The sequence below is a fragment of the Frankliniella occidentalis genome, unplaced genomic scaffold (genome assembly GCF_000697945.3).
Source record: "Frankliniella occidentalis isolate FOCC.00 unplaced genomic scaffold, Focc_3.1 Scaffold36, whole genome shotgun sequence".
Lineage (NCBI taxonomy): Eukaryota > Metazoa > Arthropoda > Insecta > Thysanoptera > Thripidae > Frankliniella > Frankliniella occidentalis.
This window is the reverse complement of record NW_026267166.1, coordinates 255,097-275,054: the sequence shown is the minus strand read 5'-3', so window position 1 is coordinate 275,054 and position 19,958 is coordinate 255,097. Positions and strand designations below refer to the sequence as shown.

At 59.8% G+C, this 19,958-nt stretch overlaps 1 protein-coding gene across 1 annotated transcript in view; it reads left to right on the top strand.

Moving 5' to 3' along the window:
• LOC113202427 (homeobox protein caupolican-like) overlaps window positions 1-19,958 on the top strand; it is an 85,084-nt gene that overhangs the window by 35,082 nt on the left and 30,044 nt on the right. The window contains exons 4-5 of the mRNA XM_052266172.1: window positions 1,928-2,380; window positions 11,810-11,925. Of these exons, the coding sequence (XP_052122132.1) occupies window positions 1,928-2,380; window positions 11,810-11,925 (569 nt within the window). The remainder of the gene's footprint in view (window positions 1-1,927; window positions 2,381-11,809; window positions 11,926-19,958) is intronic.

Below are 19,958 nucleotides of genomic sequence, written 5' to 3'. Positions count from 1 at the left end.
CCCTCCGCACCCCTCCTCCCTCTCACCCCTCCTGGCGATCCCGCCCGCGGCGTCAGACTGACTTGACTCCGCACACCGACTCCGCGACAATAAGTATGGTGTGTGTGTGTACATATTCGGTTGGTGCCGTGTAACCCGATCCGGCTCGGTGGGGAGGTGGTGGCAGGTGCGTCTGTAATTGGCCCATGCTGCAGTCAAAATGCAGTGCCCAAGGCTAGAGAAGTAAATTTTCCCAAAAGAAATTAAAATAACCTCTAATGAGTGAATCATTGTATTAAATTTAGAAAATAGATTTTCAATTGAATTCTTGTATCTATTTGATGTTTGGCTCGGCGTTCTATGAATGACGGTGTGGACGGGTGAACGATGTCCTCGACGGGGCCTTAGTCTAGAGTTTCCCGCCACCGCGCTGCTAAGGAGAAGAAGTCAGTCGTGGTGTTCCCCAGGGTTTCCCGGTGCGTTGCATCGCGAGGAAACCCCCGGGCTGGCGTGGGCGAGGGGAGCAGCTTGGGGCGCTCCGAAAGGCTTGGAGAGCAGAGGGATTCCCTTGAGGGAGATGGGGGCGTACGGGGGACTCCAGCGCTACCACCGCGACGTACTTCTTGTCTGAGCTCCCGTTGATCTGGCTAGCTGCTGCAGAGCTGCTACGCTCGCCCATTGTCTTCTTGCGGCCGAGCTGCTGACCCGGCTGCAGAGATGCATGAAATTGCCTCTTCTTGTTGAGTAAAGTGTTTGGCCTTACACACACATTGTCATGTACGTATTATATACAAACTAGAAAACGCGGAAGGAAAGGAAACAGATGAATTTGGCCTGTTCTCGCTCCATTGTGAGTGGAAGTGGAAAAGTTTTGACAAAGCCTGGGCGCGCGTAATCGCTACAGAGGCCACGAATTGAAATGTAAAGAACAAAACGAAACAATTCTACTCCCGCTTTTTATCCGAAACGGCGAGAAGTGGGGAGGGGGAGCGGTGAGTGTGTATAAATTCTATCTTGTTTTCCTCGCTTTTTATTTTACCCCCTCTCGCCGCTCGTGAATGATTGCCGTTGGTAATACGGGGAACAGATACGATGAGATGAGGAAGGGGAGAAGGGGGAGGGTCGGGGGAGAGGGGTGTCCCTCCGGGGCTGGTGACAGAGCTGGGGGGTATGTGGGTGAATTGTCATCATTTGCATTCCCCCCGCCCCTCCTCCTCCCGCATCCCTCAGCAGACCTTCCCCTCGGGGGTCACATTGTCGAGTGGAGGGGAGGGGGGGGGGGGGGGGGGGGGGGGGGGGTGGAGCTGCGCGGTGGAGGGTGGCTGGCCCGGGGGTGGGCCGCCCCGTCCAGTCGCAGAGGTACCGACACCGTGATATGTATCCAAGTACTGGAAAGGTGGAGGGTGGGTGGGGGCTGCACTCTTGCGTCTACTCGTGATACGTGATGGGAGGTGGGTGCTTTGCGAGGCTGCGGATCGCATCGCGCGAGGGTGCGCGCCCCGCGCGCGGGGGCGTTGCGGGGGACGGTGCCGGTGGCTTGGCCAAACATGCAAACATTTGCTTTGCACTTAGGCGGGGGTCGCTGTAGTACGCTTTAGAAAGGGCTCGGAGCGCGCGGCCGCCGGGGGGTCGTCGGGGGCGGGGAGAGAGAGAGAGAGAGAGGGGGTTGTTCAAACAAGGGGAGGCTCCACCGGCTCCGCCCTGCCACCGGCCTGGCAATCACCCTGCAATCACGGCGGATACAGGATCCTAACCTAGCTTTGACGGGCCCAGATTGGCCGCGCCAGTGTCACTTTGTGCGCCAGGGGGGTCGCTGGCCCGGCGCAAACAGACCGGGTTACACAAACATTTGGCCGTCCCTTCATGTGTGCCGACATGACCGCATCTCGCATGGGTATGAAAAATATGCTCCGCCCTCTAACCCTTGTGCCCGTTTCTTGTGTTGCAGCTGCTGGTGGCAGGACAACCCACCGCGTCCACCTCGCCTCCCGCGGGCGCGGGCTCCGGCGCGGTGAGCCCCGCGGGAGGGACCCCGTCCAACACGGGGGCGTCGGCGGTGCCGCTGGGGCCGTCGACGACGCCGGGTGCGGTGCCCGGACCGGTGCCCGGGTCGGGCCCCGTGCCGGGCGGGGGGCCCCCCGGCCCGGGGTCGGGCCCCCCGCCGCCGCCAGGATCGTCGTGCTGCGAGAATGGCAGGCCCATCATGACGGACCCCGTGTCCGGACAGACTGTGTGCTCGTGCCAGTACGACTCGGCCAGGCTGGCGGCGCTGTCCTCGTACCCGAGGCTGTCGTCGTCGGGCGTCGGCCCCGTCGGCGTCTACGGCACCCCCTACCCTTCCACCGACCAGAACCCCTACCCCAGCATAGGGGTGGACAGCTCGGCCTTCTACTCTCCGCTGGTAAGTCTTGTCCGCGCCGACCCGACTTGTTATTACAGTGGCGGTGCGTTTCGACACGGTCCGGTCCGGTCCGGTCCACGCAGCCGGGGCCGGGAGCCGGGCGCACCTCCAGCGTGTGGCCCACACGCGCACGGCCATGCTGCGGGCCATGGGCGGCGGCCGTGCCATGCGCGGCACCGGCGCCAGCGCGCCAGCCCAAAGAAGTTTTCTCTGTTCCGTCTTCTCTGGCCGCGGTGCCCTAACGGCGGCGGTGCCGCTCGCCCTGCTCCGCGTCACGACCCGGTCGCGTGTGCGGCGCGGCCGCGGGGCCCGCACCTCCGCGTCACGCAGGGGCGCACGACGGCCGCCGCCGTCTTTCTCTCTGTAATTATACCAAGGCGTGCATTTCATCTTTTCATTTGGGCGGCGCGCGGTGAAGAGGAGGAATGTAAAGATGTGTCATTTAGGCCCCTGACGCTCTCTTTTTCTCTCTCGCTCCCTCACTCTCTGCGTCTCTAGCTCTTGCACGCTTCTGCCCCCCCCCCTCTCCGTCGACTCGCCATTCATTTCTGGAATCCGGCCCGGCTGCGCGATCCTCGTGGCTCGGCCCGACGCGGTGCTCGTCCCCCTCGCCGAGGCTGTCCGTCAGGCGCGCGGCCCGGGCGCGGCGCGCCACTCGCGGGGGGATTTATTCGCCTCCCTCTCCCCTTCTTATCGACACGGTGCCGTTGCCGTCGTCTTTGGCGGTCTGACAGCCGTTGATGTCGACGTCGCATCGCGGCTCTTTCGTTCACGTCATGCGGCCGCACTGCACGCCCCTACCCGGGACTTCGGATCCGATCAGCGTGCTTCTCCATAGCTTGCTCTCCAGCTTGCTCTCTGGCTTGTTCTCCAGCTTCGCCCTTCACAATTCGCCTCCAGCGGGCTGTCCAGCGTGCTCTTCAGCTTTGCCCTTCATAGCCCGTCTCCAGCGGGCTGCCCAGCGTGCTCTCCATCTTTGCCCTTTATTGCCAGTCTCCAGCGGGCCTCTCCCGCGGGCTCTCCGCCAGCGATCTCTTCCGATTTTTTCCCGATCGGTTTCTCCGCCCGTCCTTGCTGCCGCTCTCCACTGGGCTCTCCAGCGGACTGCCCCGCGTGCACGCCAGCATCTGGGCTCTCCGGCGGGTTCTCCGTCGTGCTTCGTGCTCTCCCCATCGAGTGGCGCCTGCCACGGCCCGCTCGCACGTACACGCGGTCGCATGCCGACACGTCGTCCGCCGTCCTCGTCCCCCCTGCAATGTCACCTCTCCATTTTTCGACCAGATTTCATTGTGCGACGCGGTAGGAATTTGTTCATTTCTTTTTGCGCTCGGAGGGGCCTGAGTGCGGTGGCGCCGCCGGTGCTGCAGGTGGGGCAGCAACAAGTGCGCGCCCGGCGGCACGGCGGGGTCCTGCGGGACCAGCCAGGGCGGGGCGGGGCGGGGCGGTGGGGCGGCTGCACCTGGGCGCGGCGGGAGCGGGGCGGGGCGGGTCGAGGAGTGGGCGTTGGAAGATGGATGTGTCGCCGCGCTCTGCGACGCGGTGGGGTCGAGCGCGGCCGAGTGGCACCCAATGACGGACGAGGACATGAGCAGCGGGGTGCGGTCGGGCCATGGGCCGTGTCCAGTCATTCACTCACTGCACTCCCCAAAGCGGTCCTCCTGCCTGCGACTGGCCCTGTCCATGTCCGGGCAGCCCAACTCTCGACCTGCTCCAAAATCTATTCTACACCACGTTGCTTCTGCTGTTGTTGTTTACCCGGCGCAAATGCGCTGGGGATTGCGTCGACATGACCGCACCTTGGAGGCGCCCCAAACGGGCCCGGCCCAACCCGGCCGGGGGCCAGAACGGAGGCCAGAACGGGGCGCGCAGCCGTGCCAGCGAGCTCTTTTATCGCTTTCGTAAACATTTTGTCAGCCCCGCGATTCATTTGCAATTCTATTATCCAATTAAGACGCGACTTAAATTGGGTGAGCGCGTTTCGACCCGCGCTGCGGGATAGAGGGTGGGGTGGGAGGGAATGAGTTTGTTGCAAGTCGAATAGAAAGGGATGCCCGGCGCTGCAGCGGAGGCTTCCTGGTGGTGGAGGGGATTGTGCGTCGTTGGAGAGACGGAGGTGGTATAAGGCAAGGTGGTGTTTGGGAATGTGACACATCGAGCGAGGGAGCCAGGTCGTCGATCAAACGAAACGACACACCTCTGTGCTGGCAGCATTTGTTGGGTTACTTTACGGCGCAGAGGTGACGAGATTACACGTCCTATAAAGGAAGGACGCGGACGCGAATAATAATAATAATAATATCAAAACACACACACTCACTCACTCACACTCCCGTCCCCGCACATGTGATTGGGAGAGCGGTGCGGCGAGGGGCGGACGCTGTGCGGACGGGCCCGACGGCGGCGCCCCACCCCTCTCCCGGCCGCCGCCTATAGACCCCGAAAATAGGATTTGATTGTCTGGGAAATATTTCACGCCCGGCGTGCGGCGAGTGAGCAGCAATAGCTCTGCTCTGCGCCGCTCTGCGGCTCCTGCACACACTTGCTGCGGAATGGCTCCTGTTGCTGCGGCCATTACTGTAATAGCCATTTCATCAAGTGTTTCGCGAAATAAAGCACTTCCAGACCCCGAAATAAATTCGCGCGCGTGAGGAGGAGGACGACGAGGGTGAGCGAGGGAAACACGCGCGCGCTCGCCGATAAAACTGATTTTGATAAAGATCTATGGCATAACTTTATAAACCGAAAAGCCATAAATCTGCGCCGTGCCATACGGCCCCTTGCGAGGGCTACGATGCCCGGCCCAGCCCAGCCCCGCTCTGCTCTCGCTTCCTGCCGCGTTGGTCGGCCACCTCCTTCGTATGTCCCCCTCAGCCACCTCCTTCGGGTTCTCCTTCGAGCCTTCGAGCCTTCCTTCGGGTCCTCTTTCGGGTTCTCCATTGGGACCCTCTTTCGGTCCTCCACGGGTCCTTTTGGGTCGTCCTTGGGGGTTCTCCTTTTGGACCTCCTTTGGGCACTCCTTCGGGTCGTCCTTTGGGTCCTCCTTCTCGGGTCCCCCTCCACTCCTCTTGGGTCCTCCTTCGGGTCCTGGCGGCCCGGGCCGCGTCTGCCTGCTCCCCTGTATCCCGGCCTCCCTTAGGGGTTGCGGCTGTAGCCGTGGGCGTGTCTGCGTGGGATTGCAGGTCTGGTATGGCGCCTGGATACCTGTGGTAGCAGCGCGGCGTGGCGTGGCAGGGCCAAAGGGAAAGCATAAGGGTACGGAGTGTGGAGGGCGCGAGCGGTGGCGTAGCGAGGCGTAGTGTGGCGGGGCGTGGCGGGGCGTGGCGGGGCGTCTGAGAATGGCAGGGGGTGGGCCGCCGGCCGGAATGCGGTTGGGGCGCGGTTAGGGGGTGTGAAGGCAAGATTGAGTGCATTTCCACCCCCTCCCCTCTCCATGAAAGCAATTCACCCCTCTTCCCTCGCCTCCTCTCTCTCACTCACTCTCCCTCCGCCGGGCGCGTGAGGAACCCGCAGCGCCACTTCCAGTAGTGCGCCCGGGCCCGCGCGGCGCGCCGCGTGCGCCCAGCTGGGGGAGTGACAGAGAGGGGTGATTTTTAAGGGGTGGGAAGGGAATTAGGGCCTCTCTCTTGCACTCGTCCGTGAGCCCCAACTCTCTCTCCATCTCCCGGCGCCTGCCTGCTCCTCCCTCCTTCCCCCCGGGGACGGTTCTTAGGGTAGGGGAGGGTGCCGTCGCGGGCGTGGCGGAGCGTGGCGGCCGGGGCCTCGCGGGGCTATTGGCCTTATAGCACATCTCCTTTATATATCCATGGGTCCCTTTCAATTTTGCTGCCGAGGGAAGCAAGCTGGGGGAGCCCGGGGTGGAAGGGATGAATTTGCTAGTAACGCCCCCGTCATGTGTATTTTATTTTCACGCAATTTTTCTCGATCGCGCGCGATCAGCCTCTCCATGTGTAACAGTCGCGTGTTTCCTCGTGTTTTATTTAACGTGTTATTCGATTTTATTGGCGAAGGCGCGTTTAACAGTAAAAGGGTTCGGTCCCTACGGGGGCACAGGAGATGCGCCCTGTTGCGCCGGGGTGGGGCCTAAGTGCACACACTGCATCACGTATTAATTGGCGGGCAGCGGGGCGTTCCACGAGGGCGGGGTGGGGTTGGATGGGTTGGGGTGGAGCCACACGTGGCCGGCCCTCGCCAATTTAGATGGCACGGTGATGCACGGCTGCTGCTCCCCCTTCCCCCGCATGCTCTAGCACACCACACTCTCCACATAGCCCTGCTCCCGACCCCTCGGCATCGCGTCGCACCTTAGGATCTACGTATTTGCGCGACCAAAACGCAAAACGGGAAAGAACACGGTTCTTCTCCGTCGCGGGTAGCAGTAGCAGTGTAGCGGAAACGAAACATCTAGCGGAACACCCACATTTACTCCTTTGCTGGTCTTACCATTCGAAGCAAACACGAAAAAAAAATTAAGGCAAAGTAAAATAAGAATAAAACAATAAAAATCCAGCGGGGAATAAGATGAATTGGTTGGTGCAAAGTGCTTGGCCGAATCGAGCGGGAGCGGCCGCGTGGTCTGCCACGGGGGGTGGTGGGGTTGGGGTGGTGTAGCGTTGGCGTCCTGTGGAACGACGCGGAACAACCGCGGCGGGGGCGCAAGGCGGCCCGGGGGAGGGGTGGGCCGCCACGCCCTGCCACGCCCCGGCCGGGATTGTTTGGGCGGCGCTGGGCGTAATGGTCCGGTAAATCGGTTAGGTCGTGGAGACGCGCAGCAATGACTGCTGCTCCGCGCGCCCCGCCGCCCCCGGACACTGCGGAGCAGCAGCAGCCCTTCCGCTGTGATTAGAGAGGGCCGAAGGGGGATGCTTCGTCTGTGTCTGAGCTGAGTGTGTGTGTTTGTATTGTGATATTGGTGCGTGTTTCCCGTGTTGCTGCCCCGCGTTGTCTTTGGCATTTTGTCCATCGCAAAGTATGAGTGAAAGAGTTGAAACTTGTGCCGCCCTCTGGTCCGGTGTCCGCTCCGGTTCCCCGCCGCTGCCGCCAGATGGCGCCGCGCTCGCCGGCCGCGCCCGTCGCCGTCCAGGGGGTCATTATCGTCCCGGCGAGGTGGCCCGGGAGGCCTCATAACGATAATTGCGCCGGTCAGCCAATAGCGGTGGGCCACGCCTACGCCCCGCCACGCCCCGCCACGCCCCGCCGCGCCCCGCCACCCAATGGCTAATGACGGGGGCCAGGATCGCCCCGGGGCGAGTCGCCCGGGCGGGGTGCGGGGCGGGGCAGCCATCAGCTACCGAACGGGTGCCTCTCCTTGAGGATCTCGTGCCAGCGAGACCTGGCCTGCCGGGCCTGCCGGGCCTCCCGGGCCTCCCGGGCCTTCAGGCCGCTCCATCTTGTCGGAGCGAACTCGCGGGGTGCGACCACCTCGGCCAGGAATACGTTTATTATTATTTTTGTATTTTTTTTTTGTCGTCTTTGAAGTAACCGTGGGTGAAGGAAGGGAAGGGGATACGCCGGCTGCCGGTCAGTACGCACACGGAAAAGACATGAATATCTGAGGTGGGAAGGGGTTTTAGGTTTAAGGAGGATGTACCGGCCATCTTGTGTGTAGAAATCGGCTTGTTCATACTCGCAGCGCCACGCTAGTCGCGAGTGGAACATGGAATTAACTGATCGTGATCGTGCTCCCGGCGGTCCTATGGCCCCGCCCCGCCCCCTCGCTCTAAATGCTCCCCCCGCCCCGCGTTGTAACCGCGCGGCCACGCCACGGCAGCGCGGCAAGCCTCGCGGGGCCGTGAAAGAGAAAACACTGTTGTGCTCGTCGATCATCAAACTTTATAGCGACTGTCACGAACTGCGCGGGAATATAGTAAAAAAAGCAAACCATAAAAATACCTCAACGTGTATACGGGCCGGGAGGCACATCACCTGTGGGGGGACAGGAAAGTCCTAAATAGCAATAATGTTGCCAACCAACGCGAAGCTTCGATAGTAATTGCCGGCGCCCATGCCAGAGCTGATGGCGCGCCGTGCCGTGTCCGGTGCTGCTGGTGGTGCCGTGCCGCGCGGCCACTTCCACTCCACCCCTGTGTCATGGCTTTTAGAAATAATCGCACTGTTGCGTGCGCATGAGCGTCCACCGAAATATTGGCACTGCACGCCATTCAAAGCCCTGCCCTCCCTCCCCCTTTGTAGTAGGGGTCCGCGATGGGGAGGTGGTGAGTGGGGAGTGAGTGCTTGGGGGGTCATGTATGGCACTCCCACTTGCTGCAGCAGCCAGAAGCAGGAGAGACAGGTATGGAAATGCGTGTGTTTTGGACGTTTTTTGTGGATCGGCCGGAGCGCAGCAGAGGAGAGAGGGCCGGCCGCGGCGTGCGGCCGTTATCTTAGCGCCTTGTGCAGTTAAGCCCCTGATTGACACCTGTCGCTCGGAGCGGCTTATCAGGCCGGCCCGGCCCTTTGAAGTCGGCCGCGCCGCCCTGATAAGGAGCCAATCCTGAATCTCGACCGCGGCGTGGCGCGGCGTGGCCGCGGGGCGTTTGATGTGCCGGCGGCTCTAATCACGCACCGACCCGTATCGCCCGGCCCGGGGAAAGGGATTAGCGGCCCTAATTTCAATTAATCGCTAATACCGTCCGATATAGCAGCAGTGGTGCGTCGTCCTTCTCGCACTTTTCTTCGTGACACAACGTTTTTCAACTAAAAACAAAACAAAAAATTATCTAAAATTTGCTGACGGATTACCATCGTTTCTAAACACAGAAAAATATCGTCGTAAATTTACAACATTTTTCTAAACTCAAAATATAATTTAAGTTGTAAATTTTACGAGAGCACGCAAATGGATTTTAGGTACTGCATGTACTTAAAAGATTATACAAATTGTAATTTTACAACTTGCGTCTTGGAAATTTTTTGTTGTAAACCTTTCTACCTATTTCTCACAGCGAAAGGATCGTTGTCACTGAAAAGTTTCTGAACGTTTGTAAAATTGTCACGCTTTTCTTTTTCAAAACTCTTGAAGCAATAAGGTAGTGTTTTGTTAACATTTAATCTGTCCTCAACTGAAAGCTAAAGTCGAGCGCGTGTCGCACGTGTGCGCGGCTAGTGTTGCCGGGCTGTCCGTCCGTCGTGTGTCGCGGGCCGGACGACAAGCGGTGGCGCGGCGGCACGAACTGAATTAGCCGCCACGCGACGCCACGCCCTACAGGCCTAAGTGTAGTCTTCGCCAAGTATCGGGAAAACTTTGTAGTTTGCCCTTCCGTACCCCCCGTCGGCCACGCAGCGGCGGTGGAGGGAGGGGGAAGGGGGGATTGGGGAGGTATCACAGCAGCGGCGCCAGCAGCGCGCGCGCGCGGCTCAAAGTTTCCGCAGCTTCGGCCGTGACTTTGCAGCCAAGTTGGAGCCCTTTTGCTGTCCCAGCCTGTTCCCTCTTGCCGCCCCGCGTGCCTCTTCCTCTCCGTCTCTGTCCCCTCCCATCCCCCCCATACACACGCGTTGTGTGTGTGTATTTGTCATGGGGGTGGAGGAGGATGTCTAACGACGGGGGAGAGCAGGAAATTCTCTCCAACGGTCGTGCTTCTTCTTCTTCAATAACCACATTGATGATAACAGTTTCCCTATACAACAATGTGTACAGTACAGCCGCTTCCTGCTGCACACGTCACCGTGCCGTACTTTAACTTTGCGCTGCAGTACCATTGCGCTACTCGCGGCCCGCAGCGTCGCGCTGTGTATAGCCCTGCCTGGAAACACAATGCCCTGGTGTTGTACCCCCTATGGCTCGGATGAGTCTCTGCTCCCCCCTCCCCCTTCTCCTTCCTCCAACTTCGCCCGAGCGCCTCCTTCGCCCCGCAACACACGGACACGGTCCATGATTTTCTCACGACCTTATAAATTCATTGGTATGGAGCGGAGTGTATCTCCTCTCTTCCTCCTGGAACCAGCGGCCCGGCAAATGCACTTCCCTCCTTGGAGGAGGAGCAGGAGGAGAAGAAGGAGGAGGAGGAGGGAAAAAATTAAAAACATTCATGTATGCTTGTCGCGAATTTGTAGTGGCCGTGTCGGCAGGGTTCCCTCTGGTTCCCACGCGACCGCCACTTTGTCATTGTGTTGCTGTTGCTGGGCGAGGGCCTCGTGGTGGGCCGTGTCTCCGTGCATCAGCCATTAATGCATGAGCCAATGGCTGGAGGCGCCTCGTGCATATGCAGGGACGTGTCGTGCAACTGACGAGTTGTTAATATTTTACAATTTCCAAAAAAGAAAAATTAAAAAATTGAAAATAACAAAGATAGGCGGAGAAGAAGGGGCGAGTGAATTAAAAATTAGAGATGAAAAATGCAAGTCTTCGATGACCCCAAAACATGTTCGGTTTTTTTTTTTGTTTTTTTTTTCGGTTGTTCGTCGTAGAGTTTTGCTGTCGGGTGGGTCCTGGGTGGCGCCTGTAATTACAATGTTCTCACGCGCGTGTAATGACGCTGGTCACACTCGGGGGGAGGGAATAAAGTCCGGCCAGCCGCCCCCACCCCGCGCCTTCACGGCGGAGGGCCCCACCGGCCACGCAACAACCGAGGAGAGGGAGTATAAGGGAGGGAGGGAAGGGCAGAGGGAAGGCGTTGGGGCTCAACCACGCGCCCCACTTGCGCCACTTGGGCCTCCAAAAGGATGAGGGGGGGGGGGCAGAGAGAAAGAGAGAGAGAGAGAGAGAGAGAAGAGGGAGGGAGGAAGAGAGAGAGAGGTGCTGGGGCTGGGGCCAATACCCCGATATCCATCAAAGGGAAGCCCTCGGAAGGCCCCTCAGAGGGGCAGTAGAAGCAGCAGCGGTGGTGGCAGTGGCGCCCCCCTTCCCCCCTCCTTTTCCAAACTCGGACCCTCGCTCTCGCCCTTCTATACGGACCGCTTCCCCATTTCGGAACAAGGCCGGTATATAGGGGGAGGGGCGAAGGGGGCGTTTAGCACTTCCGCCCCTTGTTCCCCTCTCCTTCCCTCCTCCCTTTGTGTTCGGTATCACACAGCGCCGGCTCTTATTATACACACATCTCCCGTGAGCGGTAAAATTGATGCCGCCGCCGTTGTTGCTGCTGCTGCGTTGGTTGATTGTGATGCTGCTGCTGCTGCCGGTGTTGTTGCTGTGCGGTTTACATTTCGTTTTGTCGTGTGCAGCCAGCTTGCGTGCCGGCGCCGTCAGCGGCCCGGAACATAGGAGCAGAGCTGTGCAAAGAAAACAGCTGTACTGCACGTAGGCGCCGCATAGTGAACTACGCCGATGTTTAGACGGAAACTACCGCTCCGCTTGCACATCGACAATGTACGACAATGTCGCGATGCACCTCGCGATAAAATTGTGATAATGCAGGTGTTGACAGCGTGTTGTCTGTCCATCATCCCTTAATAGTTGCTCATGTCTCCTAATTTTTTTTCGTTTGTGTGTTGCAGAGCAATCCCTACGGCCTAAAGGACGGCGGCTCCACGGACATGACGGCGTGGACGCCGGCCGGCCTTCAGCCCACCACGGGCTACTACCCTTACGACCCCACGCTCGCGGCCTACGGGTGAGTACCACTGTTGTGAAGCTCCATGTCTTTTATTGCAGCCGGGGTGCGTTGGGCGGGGCGCGGCGGGGCGAGATGATGATATCTGACAGCTATCGCCCCCCGCGCACCAGTCGGCATAATTATGGTGTTGGCCCCCGCTGCCGCCCGCTGCCCTGGCCAGCAGCAGCAGCCCGCTCTGTGGTCTGCCGGCGGGGTGGGGCGGGGCCGGGAGAGGCGGTCCAGCAGCCCCCGGGGGGTGGGGTGGGGCGGGCCGCGCCCGTCTGCGGTCGGACTATACACCGCGCCGAAATGGCTGTTGTTTGGACCGAAATGGGGCCGTGCTGACCGGCTGTGCTCGGCCCCTCGCGTCCGCCCGGCGCGCGCGTGGGGCGGGGGCGGGGACAGCCCTGGTGTGGTGGTGGGCACCCTATCCTCTAAAACCTGCTGCTGAAGAGCTGTTAGCGATTTGGGGGTCGATGGGAGATGGGCTTGCCTAACCGGATGCTGTCGCCTGCCGGGGCCACGATATAGGCTGCCCGGTGCACAGGGGTGATTGACGGGCTTGCGGCTACCTGGCCGCTCTCGCATGCCAGGGACGCGGTAGGCACCCGGGTGGGCATAGGGACGCACGACCGGATTGTCTTAAGATCATCCAGAAAGTATGCCCGCCATTCTCGCAGTCTCGAAATTGCCAAGTTAGGTTCAGAACGTGCAAGCTCCCATAGCGCCTAGTAGGTAGGCAACATCCTGCCTGCAGTGCATGCGTGTACCGCGGGGTGGCCTACCCGGAGTCTCGCAGGCGCCGAGCCCCCCTAATTTGCCGAATGAATCTGAGGAAAACCGGACTTCCTTTCCGGACGAACCTCCTACCCGGCCGCCGTCGACTGTCACAGACACAGGGCCTGGGCTTGGCGGCGTCTTTTACTCGCAGGGAGGGCAGGGGGTAGGGCACCACCCTGCAGGCCGTCGTCCGGAGAACTTGGGCCCCTTGGTCCAGAAGGGCTCGAGAGGGTCCGGCCTGCAGGCCACCACCTGCCGCCCGCGGGCGCTCCCCTCCTGTAGGCCCGGCGGTGCATTAACGCTCTTTGCGAATGGACGCGAAAGGGATTGTAGCTCGGAGACCCCCCTGGGTGTGCGCGAGTGAGAGCGAGCGCGCGGCGGGGGCTCGGAGAGAGAAGGGGAATGAGCTCGCTGAGGTTGAGTGGGAGAATAAAACGCCTCCGTTAAGTGTAATTATGCAAATGGCTGTAGTGGCGTGTTTTGCGGGCGAGTCTACCGTCCGGGGGCGCTCAACGAGGTTGTAGCGGGACGGGGCGGGGGCGCCTTATGGCCGTCCGGTGGGGTCCGGCCTGGGCCCGTGGTCATTACCTTGACTGTGTAGCACGCTGCGACTCTCTGGCCACCCCATCAGGACCCCGACTACCATTCAAGAAGGCGAAGGCGTTCTTTCTTTTCCCCCCTTATTGTTGTTTTTGAAAAGTGTCACATCTATTTCCATGTCTCGGCTGGTCATGCCGCTATAGGTGTGCTGGTAGTTGCGGTATTGGGTGTTCACCAGGTGTCGGCGGTGGCGGGGCGGTCTTACTTCCGGCAACAGGCTGTGTGGGCCGGGTGCCATCGGCTCGCTTGCGGTGAGCGGCGCTGAGCGCCACACCGCGCGCGGTCGCGCTGATTCGGGGTTTTGTTTCTCCTCGGTGGGTCGTTATTGCAAGGGCAGTGGGGTATGTATGTACGGTATACGTGTGGAGCTCCCGGGCGTGGGGTAGAGAAGAGAGAGGGAGGGAGGGAGAGGAGGAGAGGGAGGGAATGGGGGAGAGGGGGAGGGAGCCAGAGAGGGAGGCAAGGAGAAAGGGGTGAAGATGGAGAGTAAACGGGGAAGGGGAGAGGGAGAGGAGATTTGAGCCCCGCGCCGCTGGCGCTGGGTGGGATCGATCGCAGCGGAGGAGGAGGAGGCACTGAGTGGGTTAGAGGGGAAGGGAGGCGAGGGGGAGGGAGGGAGGGATGGAACAAGGCTCCTCTTGTCTCTATCGTGTAGCGATGGCCGGCGCCCCTCCGCGGGCCGCTGGGCCGGGCGCTCTCCGCGGGCGCCACGCGGGCCTGCCGCCGCTGCCGCGCGCTGCCGTTTCCTGGAAGACGACCAATGAATAATGACTACCGAGCTGCGTTAAGTTATTTGCAGCGATCCGCCCGGCTGGCTGTGGCATGGCGTGGCGTGGCATCGGAACGAAAAAAGGAGCGAGCAAAAGCGCAAGCGAGCTGCTGCAACAAACGACGAGAAAAAGAGGCGTGAAACAGGACGGAAGTGGCGGTGTGTTGGAAGGGGGGAAGTTTGCTCTTTTAACGTCTCAGACACCACCGCGCTCTACCACCACTTCACTTATCCGTAAGCCTTACACCGCCATGAAAGCCGCGCCGTACGGCCGCCCTCCTCCCCCTCCTCCCTTGAGGGGGCGGTCCCCCCGCTACCCCCACCCCCTTGGGCCCCGACACCCCATGGGCCGCAGCAGGCCCGCTCAACCCCTGCGGAAAGGGGGACCCGCGTCTCACAGTAAGTGAGCATAAAAGTAGTCATTGACGGCAGGTTTTACGGTCCTCCTCCCGTCGTGGGGCCGCGGCCGTAGCGACGCTTGGGCTGGGATAGATCCCCCCCCCCTGCTCCCCCCCCCCTGTGAGCGGCGTCCATTCAGGGACCAAGGAGGGAGGGGGGGTGTGCTATAATCATAATTTTTCAGTTTACAATCGCGTGCGAAAAGACGGTTGTGCGCAGGGAGGGGATAGAGAGGGCCATAGAGGCGGGCGAAACACTTGTAGTGTACGTGTCGATATCGTCATCAAGCAGGCCTTTCAGTGTACCAACGGGGCTGCTTGCTCGTGTGTGTGTGTAAACGCGTAATAGTGGGGCGCCCCGCCACACACAATGCGGAGGGCCCTATCCTAATTCCCCCCCCCCCTCTCTCCCTTCTGCCCAACCCAACGGCGTTGTAAAGCGTCCTCATCATCATAGAAGAGGAGCGGCTCACGGGAGGATTTGAGGAGGCGCCGCCGCGGTCAACAGCACCGGCAGTGTGTGTATTGTGGCGAGTGAGTCACACAGGCCCAAAGCCCGGCGCACAAACGGGTCTCGCCGCGGAGGAAATCACTGAGCTCTGTGAGGGCAGCCCTCACAGCCAGTATGTATGTAATTGTATTATTTTCCGTCCTGTCTGTAACATTATAGTTATTGCGTGTCAATTCCGCGCGTTCAGGTCGCTTGCACGGCACTTTGTCACCAGCAGAGCTCCCCTGTTGTTATTCTCGCCCGCCTGCACTTATGGCATTGCGCGGGTTCCTGAACGGTGTGCCTCGTGCCCCCCCACCCCCTCCCCCTCGGCCCGCCGCGCAGCATACCGCCCTCGCTCGCTGGCCGAGCACACCACCGCAATGCGGTGTTACAGTTCAAGATGGGATTTTTAAATTGTTGTTTCAACATTTTTAGACAGTCCCCTAAAGACTGTCTCTACACCAGAAGGAAAAGTCCTCCCTCCCCTCGTTCCTATCTACAGCGCACATGCGGGCGACCGGCGCGAGTGTCATTATATGTTTTTCAGAAAACGTGTTCTTTGATTTTAGTAAATTTGACGTGGGGACAATTCCATTCAAATAAATTTTCGTTCACTGCAGGTAAAATTTCCTTAGTTGGGGGAACTTTACCTCAAACTAGGCCAAAGTTTCCTTATCCTCAATTGAGGTCTGAATTTTCTTGAATCGAAGAAATGGTTTTCTTGGGTGTAGAGTGTAGAAAATGCTGGTAGTTTTCTAAAACAAACTAAAATTCAAACAAACCCGCAAAACACTTTGCCCCGAAGTTTTCGAGCCGACACTTTCATTTTACTGTGTGCAGACGCCTCATTCCAGGCACCCGGGGCGCCCAGGAATTTGTTCCTTGAATGCGAATAAGCTCTGCCTGGTGCTGCACGGTCAGCCAGACACGCGCAGAATAAGAGGAGTTGCGCGGTGGCGGTGGTGTGGTGTGCCTGCCGGGGCCCCCCCGCTGCCGCTGCTGCTCCTCGCCTTCATGCTCGCCCTGCTGCACACTGCTGCTGCTATGTGCCCTGGCGCTACGAGTATTACACGTACACACATGCTGCGATATGGCACACGGCAGAAAAGTTGCGCGCGGCCGACTTCTTCTTGAAGGAGGACCCCGCCCTTGGGCCGCTCCGCCTCGCGCGCGCTCTTTCGTATAGCGTGACCAATAAATTATGCACGGGGCCTTATACCGTATAAATGACTGGTACAAACCGATTACAGCACAAATGCGTCAAGATAGGCATCGGCAGCGTAATGACGCAAGGGGAAAGGGGGAAAAAGGCCTAAGGTGGATAGCCTACCCGCTTCGAGAGGTGTAGAGGGGAGGGGGTGGAGGTTGTGTGAAGCGGTCTGCTCTCTGCTGCGCGAACCTCATCAATAAAAGACATTTCAAATAAACGCCCCGCCGGAAAAAAAAAAAGAGAGACAGCGAAAAGAGAAGAGAACATCGGTGACGTGGGGACACACGCACATGCGGCTGCCAGCTTGGCGGTTGCGTGAGCGCAGACTATCCCCCGCTCGTTGGGCCACGACATTGTCGACTGATTTAAAATTGATGCGATCCTTATCGCCCGATCAGCAATCTAACCCCCTGCGCCCGGTGTTGCATGTGTGTATGAGTGTGTGTGTGCGTGTATGTGTCGCCAACAACGGGAAGGGCCGAACAGTCCACCGCAACCTCCCGCTCCAACCCCTCTATACTTTACTACAAAGTCTGCAGTAAACGTCGAATTAAAATCCGACACCTTCACGACGGTCGTTGTTGGGGGCGCTCGGGCGCGGGGGTTTAGGGGTGAGGGGGTAGGGGTTGTCTCTCTCTGAGAACGACTTCTTTTTTTTACTCTCTCTCTCCCTTTCCCCTGCCGCTTTGCCTCCCTTCAGCCCGATCGCGTCATGTGGCAGGGCTTCCATCCATCGTCTTACGCATTTTTGCCGCCATCCGTCGGCCTCGCCCCGCCCCGCCCCGCCCCGCCTCGCCCGCCACCCTCCGCCCGCACTTTGCCTGGGGACCCGATGGATGGCGCCCGATGGCACCGCGCCGCCCATACCGCGCGCCCCTTTTGCTTCTAAAAGCCGGCAACACAACACGCACCCCCCAGCAGCAGCTCGCTCGCTCCGCCGTGCACCCCCCCCCCTCTCCCCTCTCGTCTCTCATGTATCTGTCCGTGTCCTCAACACTGCACACTCACACACACACGCACGTACTCACACACGAACACTCAACTTTCCCTTCGCCCCACGGCCGTGTGCGGTGGTAGTACCTCTCCACGACATCGCCACCCCCCGTTCCTCCCTCCCGTTTGCCTGAACCTATGCGTGGTTGTAAACCCCGCCATACCACCCGCTTCTCCAGCAGCAGCCCCCCCTAAACGTGGGCCGTATAAACCCGACCGAGAGCGCCCCTCTCTCTCTTTCACTCGAATGTAAAAAGATATCGCCCTGTTTGACAAACGAGCCTCCGTGTCGCGCGCGCGCTCCCGCTCTCCTGCGGGACCCATACGACATCAATCAAAGCGCCAAGGCTTTCCGTCAACTCGTCCGCTGTATTTGGCTTAACTCTGTGAGATGCGCGTGCGTGCGTGCGTGCGCACTTTGGGGACACGCGTAGACGCCGAAAGACCGTCTTGCGAGGGATGTCGATTTTGTTTTCTATTTCAGCGAGGTCCTAAACTATATTTGTTCTCTATGCAAAACCCGCTTACTGTTGTATCGTTGGTACATGGAAAACACTAAAGGCTTACAAATTTGTAAAAGTTGCAACATTTTTAGCACTTGTCTTTTTTATGCAAAATATTGGGACACGAGCGTAAAATTTCTGCCTGTTTTTGCCTAAAGTCACGAGCCCGTCACCCGAGTGTTCTGCCTCGCGCCTCCATCTCCCGCGGGCGAGATGGCGCATGACAAGGACAAAACGCCTCGTGTACAGAGTGTTTGTATTGATTACGTGCAGCGTCGTGGTGGTGGAGGAGGGGGCGGGCGGTGAGAGAAGGGCTGAAGGGAAGGAGAGGAAGGGGGCGGGGCGGCTGTTGAGCAAGGAGTTGTGGAGCCCGCCGCAGGGGGTAGGTGAGCACGAAGGGAGAGGGGGGGGGCTCACAGCCGCCTCCCGCGCCGCGCGCGACCCCCGAGGCCGAGGCGGCCGAAGCGGCCGAGGCCGCCGCACAACCAATAGTGCGAGAGTGGAGAGAGAGAGAGCCCCTCTCGGATCCGGCGGGCGGCCGCCCCCTCACCCACCCTCTTACCCGCCCCTTCACTCCACCCCACCTCGAGGGCTCTCTCCGTCTATCCCGTCTACTCTCTCTCTCTCTCTCTCTCCGGTATTCCCGCCCAGGGCCGGCGCCATTTCAATTGCGAGAACACACACGCACACACACACGCACACGCACACACGCACGCTCGCTCAAGTATTCTCGGTGTGTTATCATTTCATCTCCCCGGGCCGAGTCTTGTCCCTTGCGACCCCGCGCGCTCCCTATGCCTGGCTGCGCGCCGCTGCGGAGGCGCTACTGTGCCCAGCAACCGCCATAGGTACAAATTACGTATGCAAATTCGGCTGGAATTTAATTTCGCAGCGCTACACGTGTCGCGGTAATGCCCTTTCTATGCCGCTGCGGAGAAAGAGGATGTTGTGTGAGCTGCACCTGCGGCTGCGGCAGCTACTGCAGCTGCGTGTTCGATCCGTATCGGATGCGGCGAGAAGAGGAGGGTCGGCGCGAACGCTTGCGAACAGAGCGGGGGCTCAGGTCAGGGCTGCTTTGTCTAACCGAGCGCCGTCGCCTGCCAGGAGCTCGATAGGCAGCCCGGTGGACACGGCTGCTCGACGGGCTTGCCCTTGGCGCCTGCCAGGAGCACGATAGGCAGCCCGGTGGACACGGCTGCTCGACGGGCTTGCCCTTGGCGCCTGCCAGGAGCACGATAGGCAGCCCGGTGGACACGGCTGCTCTACGGGCTGGTATGCCCTCGCCGGCTCTAGACACGGCATAGTCAGGCCCGCTGAGCTTCTCAGCTAGTCTGTCTTCCTGGGCAGAGTAGAGTGCATGCCAGAGGGGCGTCCAAAGCTGCATGTCTACTTTATATTTGTTGTGTCTGGGAATCTTTGTTCGACACTCAACTCTTTTTCCATGCGCAATTTTCCTGTTTTCTCGCGACCAACCGCTCGGCCTGGGTGGAGGCGGAGCAGGCGAGTCACCCGAATTAACAGCGCGACTCTTTGAGAATGTGAGATGCTATCGTTCGTAATTGCAAGAAGACAGCGCTAATCTCCATCTCGCTCGGGCGGGCCCCGGCCGCGGCCTTTGGCATGACTGCGCGTTACGCGGGCGTGCTGCCGCTGCTGTTGGTGTTGTTGTTTGTTTTACTGCGAAGCTGTTGTGAGCGTGTGTGTTTGTGTACCGGAATAGGGGGGGGGGCACTCGGGGATGAGCAAAGCCAGCGCGCGCGAAAGTTTGAATTTCACAATTTGGTTGTTGGAGTAGCTGGTCAGAGTAAAGGGGCCTTGTTGGAGAAGGGGGAGAAGTGTGCATGTGTAAGGGAGAGAGAGAGAGAGAGAGAATGAGGAGCTGCTAAATCGGGAAAGCGCGGAGCGGGTCGTGATTTACTGCGCGTTTGCCAAGTATCGACGAGGGAGAGAGGCGGGGTTAAAACGGGGTGGTGGTGAAGGGAGGAGAGAGAGGGAGGGAGAGAGAGAGAGTTGGATTGCGAGAGTGAGAGAGGTGGATTTATAAATTACTAGACAAACAACAGCAGCACAGGGCTGTGGTTGCCTAATCGTGTTTCGGGCAGGCCACGTGATGTATGAGTTATTATTAGCGGAAGAACAATGGCGCACAGGCGGGCAGGCGCGGGCCCAGCCTCAGTCGCAGAATACAATCCCCCGGCCCCCCCTTCCCCTCCCGCTCTGTGTTTTAGCAACCGCCCTCCTCCCACGCGCTCCCCCTGAAAGCTCGGCAGTCACTGCTGCGCGCGCCCACCCACCCCTTTGGTCC